This window comes from Kogia breviceps, chromosome 4 (genome assembly GCF_026419965.1).
Source record: "Kogia breviceps isolate mKogBre1 chromosome 4, mKogBre1 haplotype 1, whole genome shotgun sequence".
Taxonomy (NCBI): domain Eukaryota; kingdom Metazoa; phylum Chordata; class Mammalia; order Artiodactyla; family Physeteridae; genus Kogia; species Kogia breviceps.
This window is the reverse complement of record NC_081313.1, coordinates 169,644,701-169,662,889: the sequence shown is the minus strand read 5'-3', so window position 1 is coordinate 169,662,889 and position 18,189 is coordinate 169,644,701. Positions and strand designations below refer to the sequence as shown.

The window sequence follows — 18,189 nt, the reverse complement described above, 5'->3', positions numbered from 1 at the left end:
GTGAGTTCCCATGCCCACCCTGCCAAGGACTTTGGCCCTTACCCCTGCACTTTTGCAGCTTTCCTGCTGCTGAGTGGATACCCACCATCCCTGGGAGCTGGGGACACAGCAGCAAAGCACTGGTATGTCCCAGTTGGGGGCACCTGTAAGCCAGAGTGAGGACTGGGCATCTGCCACGCAGGAAGTGAGCCCATACGATGGTAAACTGCAGGCACCAATGAGAAGAGACGGCTGTCAGGGGTAGGGCTGTCCTTGGGCCCTGGGTGAGGAGCCCAGGGTCTGGGGAAAGGAGGTCTTAGAGTCACATCATGGGAAAGCTGTGGGAATGAGGGTGACCCAGAACCCAGGGATAGCAAAGGAGGATGTGGGAAATTAAGATGGGTTCCAGAAAGTGTGAGATCTGGAGTCCACCTTGATCCCCTGAAATTGACATTACACCTGCCCACGATCTGTGAAATGGGCACAGAGTGCCCAGTGGGTGGAGTGGCCAGACAAAGGCCTGTCCACACCTCTGCCTTGTGGGGTCAGGGCAGTGCTGGGAAGGACATGAGTCTGAGCTGCCTATGGGAGGATCTGCCCCTTCCCCATCCAGTCCCTGCACAAAGAGCCCTCCGGCTTGGAGGTTGGGCTGAGCCTGGCACTGGCCACCCACCTGGCAGGTTTTGCCAAGAGGCACAGCAGAGGATCTGAAGTGGAGTGCCCTGGTGATGCCTACCCCCTAGGTGTACCACCTCCTTGTTCCCAAAGCATTCAGCACAACAGCTCCCCTGACCCACAGCACACTCTGGACACAGGCTTCCTTTTAACATCCCCACTCCCTTTTTTCAGTAAATAGCAATATATCACATATGTGCTCAAATGAGTTTTGACAGTGGTGCACAAGCAATTCAATGGAGGACGGAGAACCTTCTCAACAAACGATGCTAGAGCAATTGGACATCCATTGGCAAAACCATGAAATTCGACTGAAAGATCATGCCTTATACAAGAATTAACTCAAAACGGAGCACGAACTTACATGTAAAACTGTACAACTTCTAGGAAAAAAACATGGGAGGAATCTTTGGGATCTAGGGCTAGGTAAAGAATTCTTAGACATACTACCAAAAGTATGAACGACAAGAGGAAACATTGATAAATGGACCTCATCAAAATGAAAACTGTTTGCTCTGTGAAAGATGCTGTTAACGGGGGGAAATTCAAGTTACTGACTGGAAGGAAATATTTCCAAATCCAGATCTGACAAAGGACTAGGATCTAGAATATATAAAGAGCTCTCAAAATTTAACAGTAAACAAAACAAACAATCCAATTAGAAAATGGGCAAAAGAAATAAACAGTTCACCGAAGATATACAGATGGCAAATAAACACATGAAAAGGTGGTCAACATTGTTAACCATTACAGAAATACACATTGAAATGCAGTGAGTAATCAGTACACACCTACCAGAATGCCTAAATAAAAAGTAGAGATAGCACCAAAAGATGGCCAGGATGTGGAGACACTGGATCTCTCACACATTGCTGGTGGGAATGTAAAGTGGTACAGTCACTGCTGGTGGTTTCTTAAAACAGTTTGGTGGTTTCTTAAAAGACAGCATGCCATCAGCATACCCACCAGTAACTATACTCTTAGGCGTTTATCCCAGAGAAATGAAGACTTAATGTTCACACAAAAACCTGTATATAACTGTTCATATCAGCTTTATCTGCAATAGCCTCAAACTGAAAACAGTCTAGATATCCTTCAGTGGGTGAATGTTAAAAAATTGTGGTCCATCCATATCTTAGAATGCTATCCAGAATAAAAGGTAAGAAACTATTGATAACATGCAGCAACTTGGATGAAGTAGAATGAGTAAAAAAAAAAAAAAAAATCCTAAAAGGGTACATAAAAGATTCTGTTTATATGACATTTTCGAAATGACAAAATTTTAGAGATAGTTGTCATATTCTTGGTTGTTAGGGCAAGGAGAAAGGGTGTGTGTGTGATGACAAAATGGCAACATTAATTTTTCTCCCATAAAATAAAATTGGAGAAATCTGAACAAGGATTGTAACAGTGCCAATATCCTGTTAGTGATACTATACTAGAATTTTGTGAGATGTTACCATTGGGGAAACTGGGTCAAGAGTACACAGATTTCTCTGTGTTATTTCTTAGAGTCACATATAAATCTATAATTATCTCGGTAAAATTTAAATTAAAAATGTTTTAAAAAAGCAATGGGGCTTCTGTGATGGCGCAGTGGTTGAGAGTCCACCTGCTGATGCAGGGGACACGGGTTCGTGCCCCGGTCCAGGAAGATCCCACATGCTGCAGAGCGACTGGGCCCGTGAGCCATGGCCGCTCAGCCTCCTCGTCCGGAGCCTGTGCTCCGCAACGGGAGAGGCCACAACAGTGAGAGGCCCAAGTACTGCAAAAAAAAAAAAAAAAAAAAAAAAAAAGCAATGCATGTGTACAAATACCATATGATTCCACTTACATGAGCTCCCTAGAGTAGTCAGAATCATAGGGTCAGAAAGTAGAGTGGTGGTTGCCAGGGGCTGGGGGGAGGGGAAAATGGGGGTTTATTGTTTAATGAGTATAGAGCTTCAGTTTTACAAGATGAAAAGAGTTCTTGAGGTGGATGGTGGTGATGTTTGCACAATGTGAATGTATTTAATGCCACTGAACTGTACACTTAAGGATGGTTAAGATGGCAAATTTTACATTGTGTGTATTTTACCATAATTTTAAAAATTGGGAAAGGAAAAAGCAATACCTGTGTATTAGAGAAAATTTAGAAAGAGGGAAAGGCAGAAACTGTCTCCTCTGGTTCATACCCAAAGATGACCTCTATTGACATTTTGTTTTATTCACTTTCATAGGATTGATTATTGTTTGTTTTATCATAGTTGTGACTCATGAGCTATGTAATTTTTTTTTTTTTTTTTTTTTTTTTTTTTGGTACACGGGCCTCTCACTGTTGTGGCCTCTCCTGTTGTGGAGCACAGGCTCCGGACACGCAGGCTCAGCAGCCATGGCTCACAGGCCCAGTCGCTCTGCGGCATGTGGGATCTTCCTGGACTGGGGCACGAACCTGCATCCCCTGCATCGGCAGGCGGACTCTCAACCACTGCGCCACCAGGGAAGCCCAAGCTATGTAATTTTATATCTTGCCTTTCTCACTTAACACATCTTGAGAACTTTTCCTTGTTATTGTAAAGTCGTTATAAACAGCATTTCAAAACAGCTTCAGTATGCTCCATCAAATGACTGCTCCAAAATTTGATCATTATGGAACATTTTGAAACATTATTGGACATTTATATATTGTTTGTACTTCTTATATCATAATCAACACTAGGCTGAATATATTTGTATTCAAAATAAGGTCAGTAACATTTTAACATGTTTATTGAGGTATAATTGACATACAATAAATTGGACATATTTTAAGGGTAGTTTGATAAATGTTGACATGTGTGTACATCTGTGAAGCCAGCACCACAATTAAGATAATGAAAATTTCCATTAACCCTAAAGTCACATCACTTTGAAATCTCTCACCCTCTCCACTCGTCACTAGGGAACCACTGATCTGCTTTCTTTCTCTATAGATTACTTTGCACTTTCTAGAATTTTACATAGATGGAATCATATTGAATGTTCTCTTTTTGTCTGGCCTCTTTCACTCAGCATAATAATTTTGAGATTCAACTATACTGTGTGTGTCAATAATCCAGTCATTTTAAGGCTGAGTAGGAGTCCATTGGATGGATGTGTCACACTTTGTTTATCCATTCACTTTTTGATGGTCATTCAAGTTATTTCCCGTTTGGGGCCATTTCGTATAAAGCTGCTGTGAACATTCATGCACAAGTCTTTGTATGGGTGATGTGTTTTCCTTTCTCTCTCTCTCTCTTTTTTTTTTTTTTTTTTGCAGTACACAGGCCTCTCACTGTTGTGGCCTCTCCCGTTGTGGAGCACAGGCTCCGGACGTGCAGGCTCAGTGGCCATGGCTCCCGGGCCTAGCTGCTCCGCGGCATGTGGGATCTTCCCGGACCAGGGCACAAACCCATGTCCCCTACATCAGCAGGCAGACTCTCAACCACTGTGCCACCAGGGAAGCCCTCCTTTCTCTTGAGTCAATGTCTAGGAGTGAAATAGCTAACTCATGTAGTAGGTATGTGTTTAACTTTTTAAGAAACTGTCAATTGTTTCCCAAAGTGGTAGTACTATTTTGCATTCCCACCAGCACTGGATAAGCCAGTTCTGCCCCATTCTTATCAACACTTAGTATTGTTTGTTTAATTTTAGCCATTCTAATAGGTGTCTAGTGGTATGTCATTGTGGTTTTAATTTGCATTTCCATCATGACTAATGACGTTAAGTGTCTTTTCATATGCTTATCTGCTATTAGTATATCTTTTTTTGTGAAGTGTATTTTAAACTTTTAAAAATTGAGTTGTTGGGAGTTCCCTGGTGGTCCAGTGGTTGGGATTCAGTGCTTTCACTGCCGTAGTCTGGGTGCAGTCCCTGGTTGGGGAACTAAGATCTCATAAGCCGCATGGTGCAGCCAAAGTGAAAAAAAATAAAATAAAATTGAGTTGTTTATTTATATTGAGTTTTGAGAGATTTAAAAAATGTGTTCTGGATACAAGTCTTTTATCAGATAAATGCTTTGCAAAGGTATTTCTCCCAGTCTGTGGCTTGTCTTTTCATTCTCTTAATAGTGTCTTTTAAAGAACAGAAGGTTTTCATTTTAATGAAGCCCAGCTTATCACTTTTTCCTTTTATGTATTAGTTTTTGTTGTTTGATCTAAGAAATCTTTGCCCAACCCTACATTTTCTTCTCAAAGTATTGTAGTTTTAGGTTTTCTATTTATAAAATGGCTATGATCTATTTCGAGTTACTTCTTGGAGCCCATGCAAGCTATGGATCAGTGTTCCTTTTTCTGCATCTGGAGACCCAGTTGTCCTGGCATCATTTGTTGAAAAGACTTTTGCTATTGAATTGCTTTTGCACCTTTGTTGAAAATCAGTTGCTCATACATGTGTGGGTCCGTTTCTGGACTCCCTGTTCTGTTCCACTGAGCATTTGTCTATGTTGACACCAATGCTACACCCTTGTGATTGCTCTAGTTATAGAGTACGTCTAAGTGTCAGAGGTTGTGAGTAAACTTGGTTCTTGTTTATCAAAGTTTTTTTGGCTCTTCTAGATCCTTTGAGTTTCCATATAAATTCTGGAATCAGCTTGGCAGTTTCTTCAAAAGACTCTGCTGAGATTTTGATTGGGATTGGATCGAATCTATAAATCAGTTTGGGGAATAATTAACATCTTTATAGTATTATCTTCTGACCCACGAACATGCTCTAGCTCTCTACTGATTTGTGTATTTAGTTTCAGCAGCATTTTGCAGTTCCCAGCTTATGGGTCTTGCACGTTTTTTGTAGGATTTATCTCTGTGAGCATTTCATCTTTTGTGTGCTATTGGCAAAACGGTCATTAAGCCAGCTCCGTTCCACCATGCTTCCTGCAGCTTCATGGGGAGCCACAGTGAGGCTGGCCCCCTGAGGTCCCGATGCTCAGCTCTGAGCATGGGCAAGGGGTGGGGGCAGGATGCTTCGGTGCCCCCTCAACACCCCTTCTCCTTCCCTCCATCCAGAGAGAGTCCACATCTCCACACCCAACAAGTACGAGTTCCAGTATGTGCAGCGGCCGCTGCGCCTTACCCATTTTGACGTGGCCGTGCGAGCCCACAACGATGCCCGCGTCGCCTTGTCCCCAGGACCCCAGGACACGGCGGGCATGATCGAGATCGTTCTGGGAGGGCACCAGAACACCAGGTCCTGGATCTCCACCAGCAAGATGGGCGAGCCCGTGGCCAGCACACACACAGCCAAGATCCTCTCCTGGGATGAATTCAGAACATTCTGGATCAGCTGGCACAGAGGGCTCATCCAGGCATGGCTGGGCTTGCCTGGGGCGGGCATGGGAACCTCCTGGTCCTCTGGCATTGTTGCTTCCTAATACATGTGATAGGGGTGGGGAGGAGAGAAGGGAAACACAAGGCAGCTCTCAAGTTGCTCATAGTCTGCCTGGAGTTACTTACAAAAAACAGGTGGTGAGAGCTGTGGCAGAGGAAGTGCCCAGCGATCTGGGAGCTGAAGGGTGGTGGGTGGTCAAGGAGAAAGAAAGTGGATAGAACAGGTAAAATGGGGACTGTGAACTCTTTCTGGGCCAAGCAAAGGAGACATAGAAAAGAATCAGATGACACAGCTTCCTAGAGAAGGGATATAGCCAAGTGGGGTTTTGAAGTACAAATAGAGGAGTTTGCCAGGCATATGCTAAGATCCAGAGGTTCCAGAGAGCCCAGCAACTTTGGAACCTGCAGATGCCACACTTGTGTCTCTGTTGGGTGTTTAACGAACAGTGTGGTCTCTAGTTTCTCTCATCACTGACCCCTTGAGAGCCCTGCCCCAACCTATGAGCGTGGCCAAGGCCTCTGACCATGTCTGAGCACAGCTTCATGCTTTCTGCCAGTATCCAGCAGCATTGGCCTCTTTTTCCAGGTTGGCCATGGTCCAGAGCCATCCAATGACTCTGTCATCATGGCCTGGACCCTCCCCAAGACACCAGAGGTCCAGTTCATCGGTTTCTCCACTGGCTGGGGTTCTGTGGGCGAGTTCCGCATCTGGAGGAAGGTGGAAGTAGATGAGAGCTACAGCGAAGCCTTCACCCTGGGGGTCCCTCACAGCGCCATCCCTGGGTCCGAGCGTGCAGCCGCCTCCATCATAGGTGCGTCTGCCCTGCAGCCTGATTTGGGGAGGACAGGAGCAAGAACCCAGGCCAAGGGACAAGTGTTTACTCTGGGCTCAGTCTCATACCAGGCTCTGCTGGGGACCTGTGCCCTGGGGCCTCCAGCCACACACCCACTCACCTGACAAGCAGCTTCTAGTGCCTTCTCCATGCTGGGCGCTGGGGCCAGACTCAGAGATGACCTCAAACCCGACCTTCAGGACTTCCTAGTCTGGCTGAGAAGGCAGGTCCTTGTTCTGTGTGGGGCGACCGGGAGGGTGGGTGGTGAACTCCATGAGTGCGGTGGGTCTGGGGTGATATACAAGAAGGCTGAAAGGCCAGGTGAAGTTAGCCAGGTATGGGGTGGAGGGCAGGGCTCCTGGATGTCCAGCTGAGTGGGCAGGACCATTTCAAATGCTTAGAGCATTTACTGAGCAGGGGTAAGAGGCTGTGGCCAGGGATCTCTTGGGCTGTGGATTGTCTCCCATAGCCCTGGCATGGGAGTGGAAAGTGGGGACTGTGTGATCCATCTCGTGCTGGGAATTGGAAGGGTGAGGTGAGGGTAAGACACCAGGAGGAGGCGGACAAACCTGAAGGAGGGGGTCTTGGGTCTCTCTGACATCAGAGGATGGAAGCCCTGGGGCCAGGGCAGGGTGGTGATTGTGAGCAGATCAGAGGATGTTGGAGTTTATGACTTCTGAAGCATGAGATCAAGTCAAATGTGGCCTTGGGGATGAGTGGCCCAGATGGAGGTGAGGGATGTAGGGGAGAAGGCAGATGGACAGCAGTGGAGAGGAGGTGAAGGCAAGGACTTGTGTGCGACTCAGTGTCATCAGCACAGTGGGATGGAAGGTTGGAGAAGAAGCTGGAAAATCCAGAGGAGGGTGATGAGAAAGTAGCCAGGTAGGCCCTGCCACAAGAGGAGGCTGCAAGAGCAGTGGCAGCCTCAGTGGGGCAGGAGGAAAGGCCGAGGAAGGAAGGGAGGTGCAATCAGGGGACAGTGGGGATTCTGGAGGGCCCATCAGCAATGTTTGGGGCATAGAGGTCAGGGAGAGGAAGACAGGGTACTGAAGGGATGAGAACATAGTAGGTCAGAAATAAGAGAAAAAAAGAACTTTTAAAAACACACTAACAATACCACACATGTAGGAGTTTTATAAAAAATCTAAATACTCATGGTTAGAGAGAAAATCACATTTCATATTGGAAGTTAGAAAAAATATTTAGAATGGAATCGCATGGCTGGATTGACATCTTAAAGTCTGTGGGATGCAGCCAAAATTGTACTAAGAGGGAAATGTATAGCCTTAATTGCACCTGTTTAAAAAGCCAGAAAGGAAAGAGCATTTAACATAATAAAAAAGTAGAGAAAGAACACCTGAGTTAAAACTAAAGAACACAGAGGGAGGTATGTAGGAAAGGGCCAGCAGGTGTTCACCAAAGCCAGGACACCAAGCAGGCTGAGTGGGCAAGGGTGCAGCCCAGTTTCAAAGGGCAGCACTGGCAATCAGAGGATGGGTTGCTGGTGTTAGGCCACAAGTAGGCTCTCTCTAAGGAAAGCTGTCTGTAGGACAGCCAGGGCACTGGGTGAAGCCAGTCCCCAGCCCATCCTTCTTTTTCTTCCCACCAGGAGATGTCATGGGGCCAACTCTGAACCATCTCAGCAACCATCTGCGCCTGCCCTTTGGCTGCGGAGAGCAAAACATGATCCACTTTGCACCCAACGTCTTTGTCCTGAAGTATCTCCAGAAAACCCGACAGCTCAGCCCTGAGGTGGAAAGGGAGACCACTGATTACCTGGTGCAAGGTACTGGGGGACACTGCCTGGGTGGAGGAGGTGGGGCTGCAGGTAGCCTTGACCATGCTGGGGGGCAGCTCACATGCCAGGTGCGGCAGATGTAGAAGAAGGGAAAGAAGTGGGTGGAAGAGGCCACTCTGGGTGGCCTGATGGGGTCCCTGTTAATAGGAACCTGGTGTCTGCACCTGTTAGGAAAAGGCTCTGAATGCTGGTAATCAGCCACGGGGAGAGGAATAGCATCTTTTAAAAATGTAGATATTTTGAACAACCACAGCAATATAATAGCATTATAAAAAACATCTGGAAAGGATAAAAAATCCCTATAACCTCCCTGTCTTGCTGGCTCTGGGTTTACTCCTCTGCCCTCCAGGAGCAAAGATTAGCTTTGCCACTCTTGGTGTCTCATAACATGGCCTCCTATGGCGTGCCCTCCACCCCCATCCCCACACTGTGTGCATAAGATTCATCTACTGGTTTGTGGGGACCTGTGGTCTGTTCACCTTCATTGCTGTGTGGGGAGACCATAGTCAGTGTGTCTGTTGATGGGTTTTGGAGCAGCTTCCAACTCAGGGCTTTTAGAATGGTGCAGCCGTTAATCACCCTCTTAGTGTACTTGGTGACAACACGTCCAAATTTCTGTGGGGTGAAATCACTGGGTCTCAGGATGTGTTCAGTTCATAATCACTTTGGAGGTTATGCTATTTGTTCATCTCGTACATTTATGGAGCACAACATACTGAACTATGCTCTTGGACATACTGGGGTTATTTCCAGTTTTTTTTTTTTTATTATAAATAATGCAGCACTGAACATCTTCAGAAATAAACCACCAGCACTGAACTTCTTCAGAAATAAACAAAGCAGCATTGAACTTCAGAAATAAATAACACAGCACCGAACATCTTCGATTGCCATGACTCAGGTCCTTAGGGTAGGGAACAGCCTTATGGCGGAGGGGGCGGAGGCAGGAGGGTGGACAGGGCCTCTGAGTGCCCTGTCTCACCCACTTTGCACATCTAGGCCCCACAGGTAGGAGGAAGAGGGGGGGAGGCTGGAGGTGGGGTCTCACGCCTGTCATGGATTCCCACTCTGTGTCCTCGGGTAGGGCCTGCTTTTCTCAGTAACTTGGTTTCCTACCTGTGTAACAAGGGAGTTGTCAGTTGATCCCAAGGTTCTGGAGCCTCCTGGGCTCTGCTTCTAGCCTTGGGCTGGAGCTGAAGTGAAAGGAGCGCATGGAGGGGGCTGGACCCAGCTCTGAAGCTGGCATCCATCTGTGCCAGGCACGTACTGCTCCATCCACTCTGCCCTGAGTTGCCCTCCCGGCAGCCTCCACACTGATGGTCCTCATTTCCCAGATGAGCAAAGTGAAGCTCCTGGGAATGAAGAGGTGCCCAAGACCTCACAGGAGCAAGTGGTGGGAGCTTCTCAGACTGCAGGCTCCCCTGGATTGGGGCACGAGGGGCAGCCAGGGCACTAGACCCAGCCAGAGGGAGATGAGAACCCACGGGCACAACCTTGGAAATTTTTGCCACCGAAAAGGACCCGCGGATGCTTGGCTCAGACGACGCTGGCCCCTATCAGATGGGGAAACTGAGGCATGTGAAAATCTCGATTCCTAAGGCGAATCTGGGTTCCCTGCCTCCTGGCCTGTTACGGTTCCCGCAGTTACTGTGCTCCAAGGGCAGTCCTGATGATCTAGAACCATCTGTCCTTGTGGATGAGAAAATGAAAAAACTTACTATGAAGAATGTACAACTCTCAGATGAAAAGAGAACTCAGGGGTTGCCATGGGCTGAAGGTTTGGCTTTGTGAAGGTTGACTGCAGACTGCCCAGAACCCCAAGTCTGCTTGGTCCATCGTGGGGATGGGGGGCTCAGGTTGATGTGCTGTGAGGGTCTTGGAGGTGGGTTTCCCCTGGCCTCCCAGGGCCAGGCATACCTCAGTGGACTCATCTGGGCTCAGGCCCTTGAACACCACCCAGAAAACCTGTATGGGTGGGTGGCAGCCTGGACCCCCCCCCGGACAGCCAGACCTGATGCTTATCAGCCAATTGGCCTTTCAGACTCAACAAGCCCCAAGTTAACCCCCGACCCACTGGTCTTCCGGCAAACCTTTGGTGTTAGTTTTCTGGGGCTGCCGTAACAAAGTACCACAAACTGGGTGGCTTAGAACAATAGGACTTTATTCCTTCATGGTTCTGGAAGCCAGAGGTCCAAAATGAAGGTGTCAACAGGGTTGATTCGGTTTGGAGGCTCCGAGGGAGCGTCTGTCCCAGGCCTCTGTCCTGGCGGAATTCTGGTGACTCCAGTTGGTCTTTGGCTTGTGGACACATCACCACGCTCTCTGCCTCCATCTTCACAAGCCCTTTTATATCTGTGTGTTTCCCTTTCTTTCCTCTGAGAAGGACACCAGTCATTGGATTTAGGGTCCAGCCTAATCCAGGAACATAATTCCATCTGCAAAGAACCTCACTCCTGATAAGGTCACATTTTGAGGTTCCAGGTGGACATTAATTTGGCGGGGGGGACACTGTCCACCCAGTTCAGAGCTCCTCCTTCCTCTTTCCCCATCTCCATGGGCACAGCTCCGCCCTTCCTGCCTTTCAGGCCGCAAACCTTGATGCCCTCAGCATCCTTCTTTTTTCCCTTCACATCTTATTCAGCTAAGGCAGCTCTGCCTATACCGCAGAACCCCTCCCTGCCTGTCCCCACCACCCATTTCAAGCCCATGGTCATGCTCGCCTAGACAGTCCCCACCTGCCCAGTTTCTCTGCTTCCTCTCCGGACCCTACAATCCACCCACTACATTTGTCCCCTCACACCCCTCCCCTGCTCCCCTCACCCCCTCCACTCATGCCCCCTGCTGCCCTCACTATAAGACCAACCACCCAGCCCAGCCTTGGAGGCCCCAGTAGCCCACCTGACCTCCCTCCCTCTCGTCCCTCCTTGCTCCCTTGCTCTAGCCACTCTGTGCTCTGAGCAAACCAGGCTCGAGGGCGCCTGGAGATGGTGCATTTCATTGATCACCCCCTGCCCCGGGTACGACTGAGGGGCCGGTGTGTGACCAGGAGTCGCAAAGCAGCGATATCAGGAAACAAAAGAAGAATAAAGTAGAGGTTTCAATCCCCCCAGCTGTGGGCGTGGGGCAGTTTCAAGGACCCCAGCTGTGGGCGTGAGGCAGTTTCAAGGACCCCAGCTGTGGGCATGGGGCAGTTTCAAGGACCCCAGCTGTGGGCATGGGGCAGTTTCAAGGACCCCAGATGTGGGCATGGGGCAGTGTCAGGAACCCCCGATGTGGGTGTGGCATTGTTTCAGGGTCCTGGGGTAAGATGTTGGCTGGCCAGCCATTTACCAGGGTGCTGTCCCCTCTTCTTGCCCCACAGGCTACCAGAGACAGTTGACCTACAAGCACCAAGATGGCTCCTATAGTGCTTTCGGGGAGCGGGACAAGTCGGGGAGTATGTGGTGAGTCCTCACTCCCCAGGCACAGCTGCTGAGGGTCTTCCACTTGAAGTCACAGCCTCATGTCCAGCACAGCGTAGCCAGGACCCCTGGGGCCTGACCCCCAGGGTGATGAGGAGCCTGCATGGGAAATGGAGATGGCCATGGTCCTAGCCTCTGGGGGTTAGAGGTCTGGATTGTTGCGGGGGGGCGGGTTCTGCCTGGCCTGTGCCTGGTGGAGCTGGCGGCGGTGACAGTTACTATTACTCCTGCTGTTGTTGCCACAGGGCCCGGGAACTGAACCCCTGCCCTCTGGCCCCTTGAGGATGGGTCCTGGCGCTCTGGTCCTCCTCAGAGCCCACTGGACCCAGGAATGGGGTGACCCTGAGCAGGATGGGATGGGCTGGGAGAGGCCAGACCACTGCCTCCAAGCTGGGTTGTGGGGTTCTGGAGGCACATCCTGGGGTCTGGTTTCCCTTGTGAGCGGCTCTCTCTGGCTTTCAGCGTCAACCAGAGCAGGGAGGGCCTGGGTGTACCTGGGTCTTATTCCCTGGGATCTTTGGGCCACAGCAGTTCTTGGCATCATCAGGGATTTGCCTCGTCCACTTTGGGGCTTACTGAGGAAGTGGGGCACCCCGAACTTTCTGTCCCTAGTGGGGCCTCCTTCTCAGAGCAACACCCTGATGGCGCCTGCAGCAGCTATGGGCATGTAAAGTATCCAGTCCTTAAATCGACAGTGTCCACTGCCCAGCGTCAGTGCCAGGGGCGGGGGGGAACAGGGACACGGCTGGCTGAGCCCACATTGCAGTGCAGTGTCACTTGCTTAGCTCCCATGGGGCCCAGCCTTGGGATGACCTGCTCAGCCCCCCAGTCCCCAGAAGCCAATTGTCTGACCCAGTTCTGGTCCCAGGGCCCTGCCTTGCTGACAGCCCATGAGGCAAGGCCACAGTCATGCGCTAGCAAGCAGAGGCCCCCACCCGCTGCGGGGTTGGCCAAAGCCACTGAGTCACTCTCTGAAAGCTGGCCAAGTCCTGGCAGCTCCCAGAGGCCTCCACCAGTCAGAAATAGTGAGCTGTGACCTTTGTATGCCCTCCCACAGTTCACACACACACACACACACACACACACACACACACACACACACACACAGAGTGAGCAAGAAAAGACCAGTTCTGCTGTGGTCTTGGAAATGTGACACCCAGCAGCTTGCCTCTCCCCCTTGGCCTTATGAAACCTCCCTGTAGGACAAAACTGCAGGATGCACAGGGCAGTGGCAATAGCATCCACCCTGGGGCTGGGCAAACCCAGGCTCTGTCTCATGTGAACTGTGGCAGCCTTAGACCAGATGTTCAACTTCTCTGAACCTGTTTCCTCACCACACATCCCTCTCTGGACTGGGATCTGGGAGGCAATAGGATAAGGGTACAGGCGTGCTCATTACAGTGCCAGGTACGCATTGGGATGGATACCCTGTTAGCACCTCTCCCTAAATATTTGGCCAGGGAGTCCAGGATCCAGTCCAACTTCCTCAACTTCCTTAAAACTCAGGATCTGTTATAGATAGGTTCCAGTGCATCCAGTGTTCATTCATTCATTCATTTGTTTGTTTATTCAAGTGTCTACTATGTGCCAGGCTCTTTTCTTACTCCTGAGAGAACAAGAAAGACATGGTCCCTGCCTCCAGGAGCTCATTGCCCAAGAGAGAGAGACCCTGTACAAGATGTAATGGTTATCTACTGCTGTGTAACAAGTTACCCCAAAACATAGTCATTTAAAACAAACATTAGTCACAGTTCTGTGGGTCAGGAATTCAGGAGCAGCTTAGCTAACGTTGCTGGCTCAGGATCTCTCCCAAGGTTGCAATCAGGGTGTTGGCTGGGGCTGTCATCATCTGAAGGCATGACTGGGGCTGGAGCATTTGTTTCCAAGTTGGTTCTCTCACATGGCTATTGGCAGGAGGCCTCAGTTCCTTGCTGAAGACTATCCCATAGGGCTGCTTGAGTGTCCTTACAACATGGCAGCTGACTTCCCTTTGAATAAAAACCCCAAGAGAGAAAACAAGGAGGATGCCACATGCCTTTTATCATCTGGTTTCCCAAGTCATACTGTCACCTCCACCACGTTCTACTTTTTAAAAAAAAATTATTTATTTTTGACTGTGTTGGGTCTTCGTTGCTGTGTGCAGGCTTTCTCTAGTTGGAGCAAGCGGGGGGCTACTCTCTTCGTGGTGGTGTGGGGGCTTCTCACTGTGGTGGCTTTTCTTGTTGCAGAGCACAGGCTCTAGGTGCACAGGCTTCAGTAGTTGTGGCACATAGGCTCAGTAGTTATGGCTCACAGGCTCTAGAGAGCAGGGTCAGTAGTTGTGGCACACGGGCTTACTTGCTCCGCGGCATGTGGGATCTTCCCATACCAGGTCTTGAACCTGTATCCCCTGCATTGGCAGGCAGATTCTTAACCACTGCGCCACCAAGAAGTCCCCACTACATTAAGTTCTTTAGAAGCAAGTCACTATGTACAGCCTATACTCAAGAAGGGGGGAATTGGGTTCTACTGCTTGAAAGGAAAAGAAGCAAGGCATTTGTGGATATATTTTAAAGCTACTACATCACCTATATAATTTCTCATATCTGTGAAGCATGCGAAGGGGGTAGGGTATGATGAGGCACACAGTTACATGGGATGGTCAGGAAAGGTGCCCCTGAAGAGGTCACCTGAAGAAGATGAGAGAGGAGCAGTGTGAAAATCCAAGGGGAGAAGATTTCAGGCAGAGGGAACAGCCTGTGCAAAGGCCCTGAGGCAGAACTGAGCTTGACGAGTTTGAGCCACAGAAGGAGACCAGTGTGGCTGAAGCAGCACAGATGAGGAGGAGAGTGGCCCAACATGAGGGAGGAGAGGGTGGCAGGGCCAGGCTGAGCAGGGGGAGGAGTTTGGATTTTATTCCAGATGGAGCAGGAGGGCTTAGAACGAAGCATGGCTGTAATGTGAGTCATGCTGGGCTGTGTGTGTTTAATTAATAGAGTTTATCTTTGTAGAACAGTTTTAGTTTCATAGAAAAATTAAGTAGGTAGAAATGAGTTCCCATACACCCCCTCTCCCCTACACACAGATTCCCCTGCTGTTAATGTCTTGCATTAGTGATGTACATTTGTTATAAATGATGGACCAGTATTGCTACATTATTATTAACTGAGGTCCATAGTTTAGGGTTCGTGTTGCATAGTCTATGGGTTTGGACAATTAAGGTATAATACAGAATAGTTTCACTGCCCTAAAAATCCCCTGTGCTCTGCACATTTGTCTCTCCCTCCCCCCGGCCCCTGGCAACCACTGATACTTTTACTGTCTCTATAGTTTTGCCTTTTCCAGAATGTCACAGAGTTGGAATCATTTAGTGTGCAGCCTTTTCAGACTTCTCCTTTCACTCTGTAATATGCATTTAAATTTCCTCCAGGTCATATTGTGGCTTGTTAGCTCTTTTTGTTGCTGAATAATATTCCATTGTATGGATGTACCACAGTTTGTTTATCCCTGTTTGTGTTTTAAGATGGAAAAATAAAGAGAACAGTGTAGCAGAATGTGGAAATTCTACAGTTCCCAGCACAGGGGCAACTAATTTCCATCTTGGCCTCCCAGTGTTTGGAATTTCCCTCTGGTTGCTGCGTACAGAGTAGGTGATGGGGCAGGGCTGGGCTGGTGGAAGCAGTGGAAGCCATGGGGTGGCCTGGCTGACACAGGAGCCATGGGGGCAGAAGGAAGAGGATGGATTTGAGGTATCTTAGAAGGAGAGTGGCCAGGACAAGCTGACTCCTGGGCTTGGGGTACATTGTAGGGTTAATATTTCAGGTTTTGGTGATTCACAGAAATAGCTTGGAGCCACTTGATTTTCTTTCTTTTTGTTTTTTTTAACTGTATTAAATAACAGAAAATTTACTGTCTTAACTGTTTTTAAGTATACAGTTCATTGGTATTAAGTACATTCATACTGCCGAGCAGCCATCACCACCATCCATCCCCATGACTCTTTTCATCTTGTAAATCTGAAACTCTATACTTATTAAATGCTAACTCCCCATTCTCCCCTCCCCCCAGCCCCTGGCAACCACCATCCTACTTTCTGTCTCTATGATTCTGACTGCTCTTAAGTGCCTCATATAAGTGGAATCATACAGTGTCTTTTGTGATTGGCCTATTCCACTCAGCATAATGTCCTCAATGTTCGTCCATGTTATAGCACTTTGCAGAGTTTCTTTCCTTTTCAAGGCTGAATGATATTCCATTGTATGGATATACTGGTGTCTGCAGGTGAGAGGACCTTGGTCCTTGTCTTCCTTAGAGAAAGAATTGCACAAAGAGACTTTGTAAAGCGGAAATACACACCCAGAGAAGAGAGTGGGCATCCTCCCTAATGAGGAGTACACCAGAGAGATGATTTAAATCACTTATATGGGGGCAGTTTTTCCGTGTTTTTGTTTTCCTCTCACCAATCATCTTTCTTGGTTTTCCACATCTGACCTGACCCAGGGCACTGCCTGATAATGCACATGCATCTTTCAGCCAAAATGTATTCCAGTGACGGGGGGCCTCTGGGAGATTGACAGAACAGAGATTATGTGTTAGTGCTCCCTCCCTTTTTGATCCCCAAAGGAGCTTTTTTTATGCATGGGCAGTTGGGGAGGTCTCCTTGACCTCAAGAATGAAAGATGTGGTCATCTTATCTTTTTACTCCAGCAGAGCTCAGCTCTCCTCTGCTTTTTCAACTTTTCCGTTGAAATATCTGGGGGAAACAAGCTTCAATTTACTCAGCTTGACAAACACCAGCCACTCAGCCCAGGGGCCCATCTACATCCTACTTCAATACCACATTTTGCTTGTCCATTCATCTGTCAGTGGACACTGGGTTGCTTCCATAGTTTGGCCGTTGTGAATAATGCTGCTACAAATATGGGTGCACAGATATCTCTTTAAGACTCTGCTTTCATTTCTTTTGGGTATGTACCCAGAAGTGGAATTGCTGGATCATATGATAATTCTATGTTCAATTTTTTTAGGAACTGCCATATTGTTTTCCACAGTGGCTGTACCATTTTCCATTCCCACCAGCAGTGCACAGGGGTTCCAATTTCTCTGCATCTTCATCAACACGTATTGTTTTCTGTGTTGTTTGGTTTTTGTTTGATAGTAGCCATCCCGATGCGTGTCAGGTGGGGGAGCCGCTCGATTTTGAAAAGGATGGAATTCTCTTTCATCCTGAGTTGGGGTGTTTCCCCTGCTGATAGTTCTGCTGTTTGTCCCTCTTGGCTCCCTGGTTTCCATCTGGTTGTTCTCCTGAATTCATTTTTTTCATTCATTCATTCTCCAGCTTCATTGTCTCCCATTCGGGGTGCACTAGCAACAGTTGGGCTGGGGGATGGGGTGGACAAGGGGCAGGCTGCAGAGATACAGATAGAAAACAATGTCACAGAGGGAGGGCCTGGAGGTCCAGAGGCAGCATGCCCATCACAAAGTGGAGGTGTCCGGGAGGCTTCCTCTGGGGAGAGACCCCTGGGATGAACACTGAGAGACAAGTAAGACTTCATCCTGTAAAGAAGGGAGGTAGGAGCATGGTGCATCCAGGGTCTGGGTAAGTGAGTAACTGAAGCTAGTGGGTTGGTGGGATGTTTTCAGCTGCAAACAAAAGAAAACTGGCTGAAAAAGCAATTCTGACCATCTGCTCACACCATAGAGCTGGGGAGGCTCCAGGATTGGCCAGTCTGGCAGCCCCACAATCCAGTGGGGTTCCCAGTTCTTTCCCTTGGTCCCTGTGGCCATCCTCAGCACAGCAGCTGCTCTCCTCGTGGTGGCAAAATGGCTGCAGCTGCTCCGAGCATCACCTCATGAGCCCATTCCAAAGCCATTTGCAGGTCTGGGGACTGGAAAGCCCATGGCTGTGGCTGGCTAGGGCTATAGAGGAGCCCAAGTGTCCAGTGTACCTGGTGGCCGGTTTTTCCTGAGATCTCTCAGCAAGACCTGGGATCTCTTGGGGAGTGGTTACAGAGGAGCAACAAGGAAGGTCTTCTGCACGTGGCAGGGGCGGGGGGTGGGGGTGGTGGGACTGGACCAGCTCACAGAAAGGCCTTGAGTACCAGGCAAGGAGCAGACCCGGGTGCTTCTGTGGGGGAGGGAGC

At 48.8% G+C, this 18,189-nt stretch overlaps 1 protein-coding gene across 2 annotated transcripts in view; it reads left to right on the top strand.

Moving 5' to 3' along the window:
• CPAMD8 (C3 and PZP like alpha-2-macroglobulin domain containing 8) overlaps nt 1-18,189 on the top strand; it is a 100,076-nt gene that overhangs the window by 65,179 nt on the left and 16,708 nt on the right. For both annotated transcript variants that reach the window (XM_059062710.2, XM_067032419.1), the window contains exons 24-27: nt 5,655-5,953; nt 6,562-6,787; nt 8,418-8,594; nt 11,968-12,049. In XM_059062710.2, the coding sequence (XP_058918693.2) occupies nt 5,655-5,953; nt 6,562-6,787; nt 8,418-8,594; nt 11,968-12,049 (784 nt within the window). The remainder of the gene's footprint in view (nt 1-5,654; nt 5,954-6,561; nt 6,788-8,417; nt 8,595-11,967; nt 12,050-18,189) is intronic.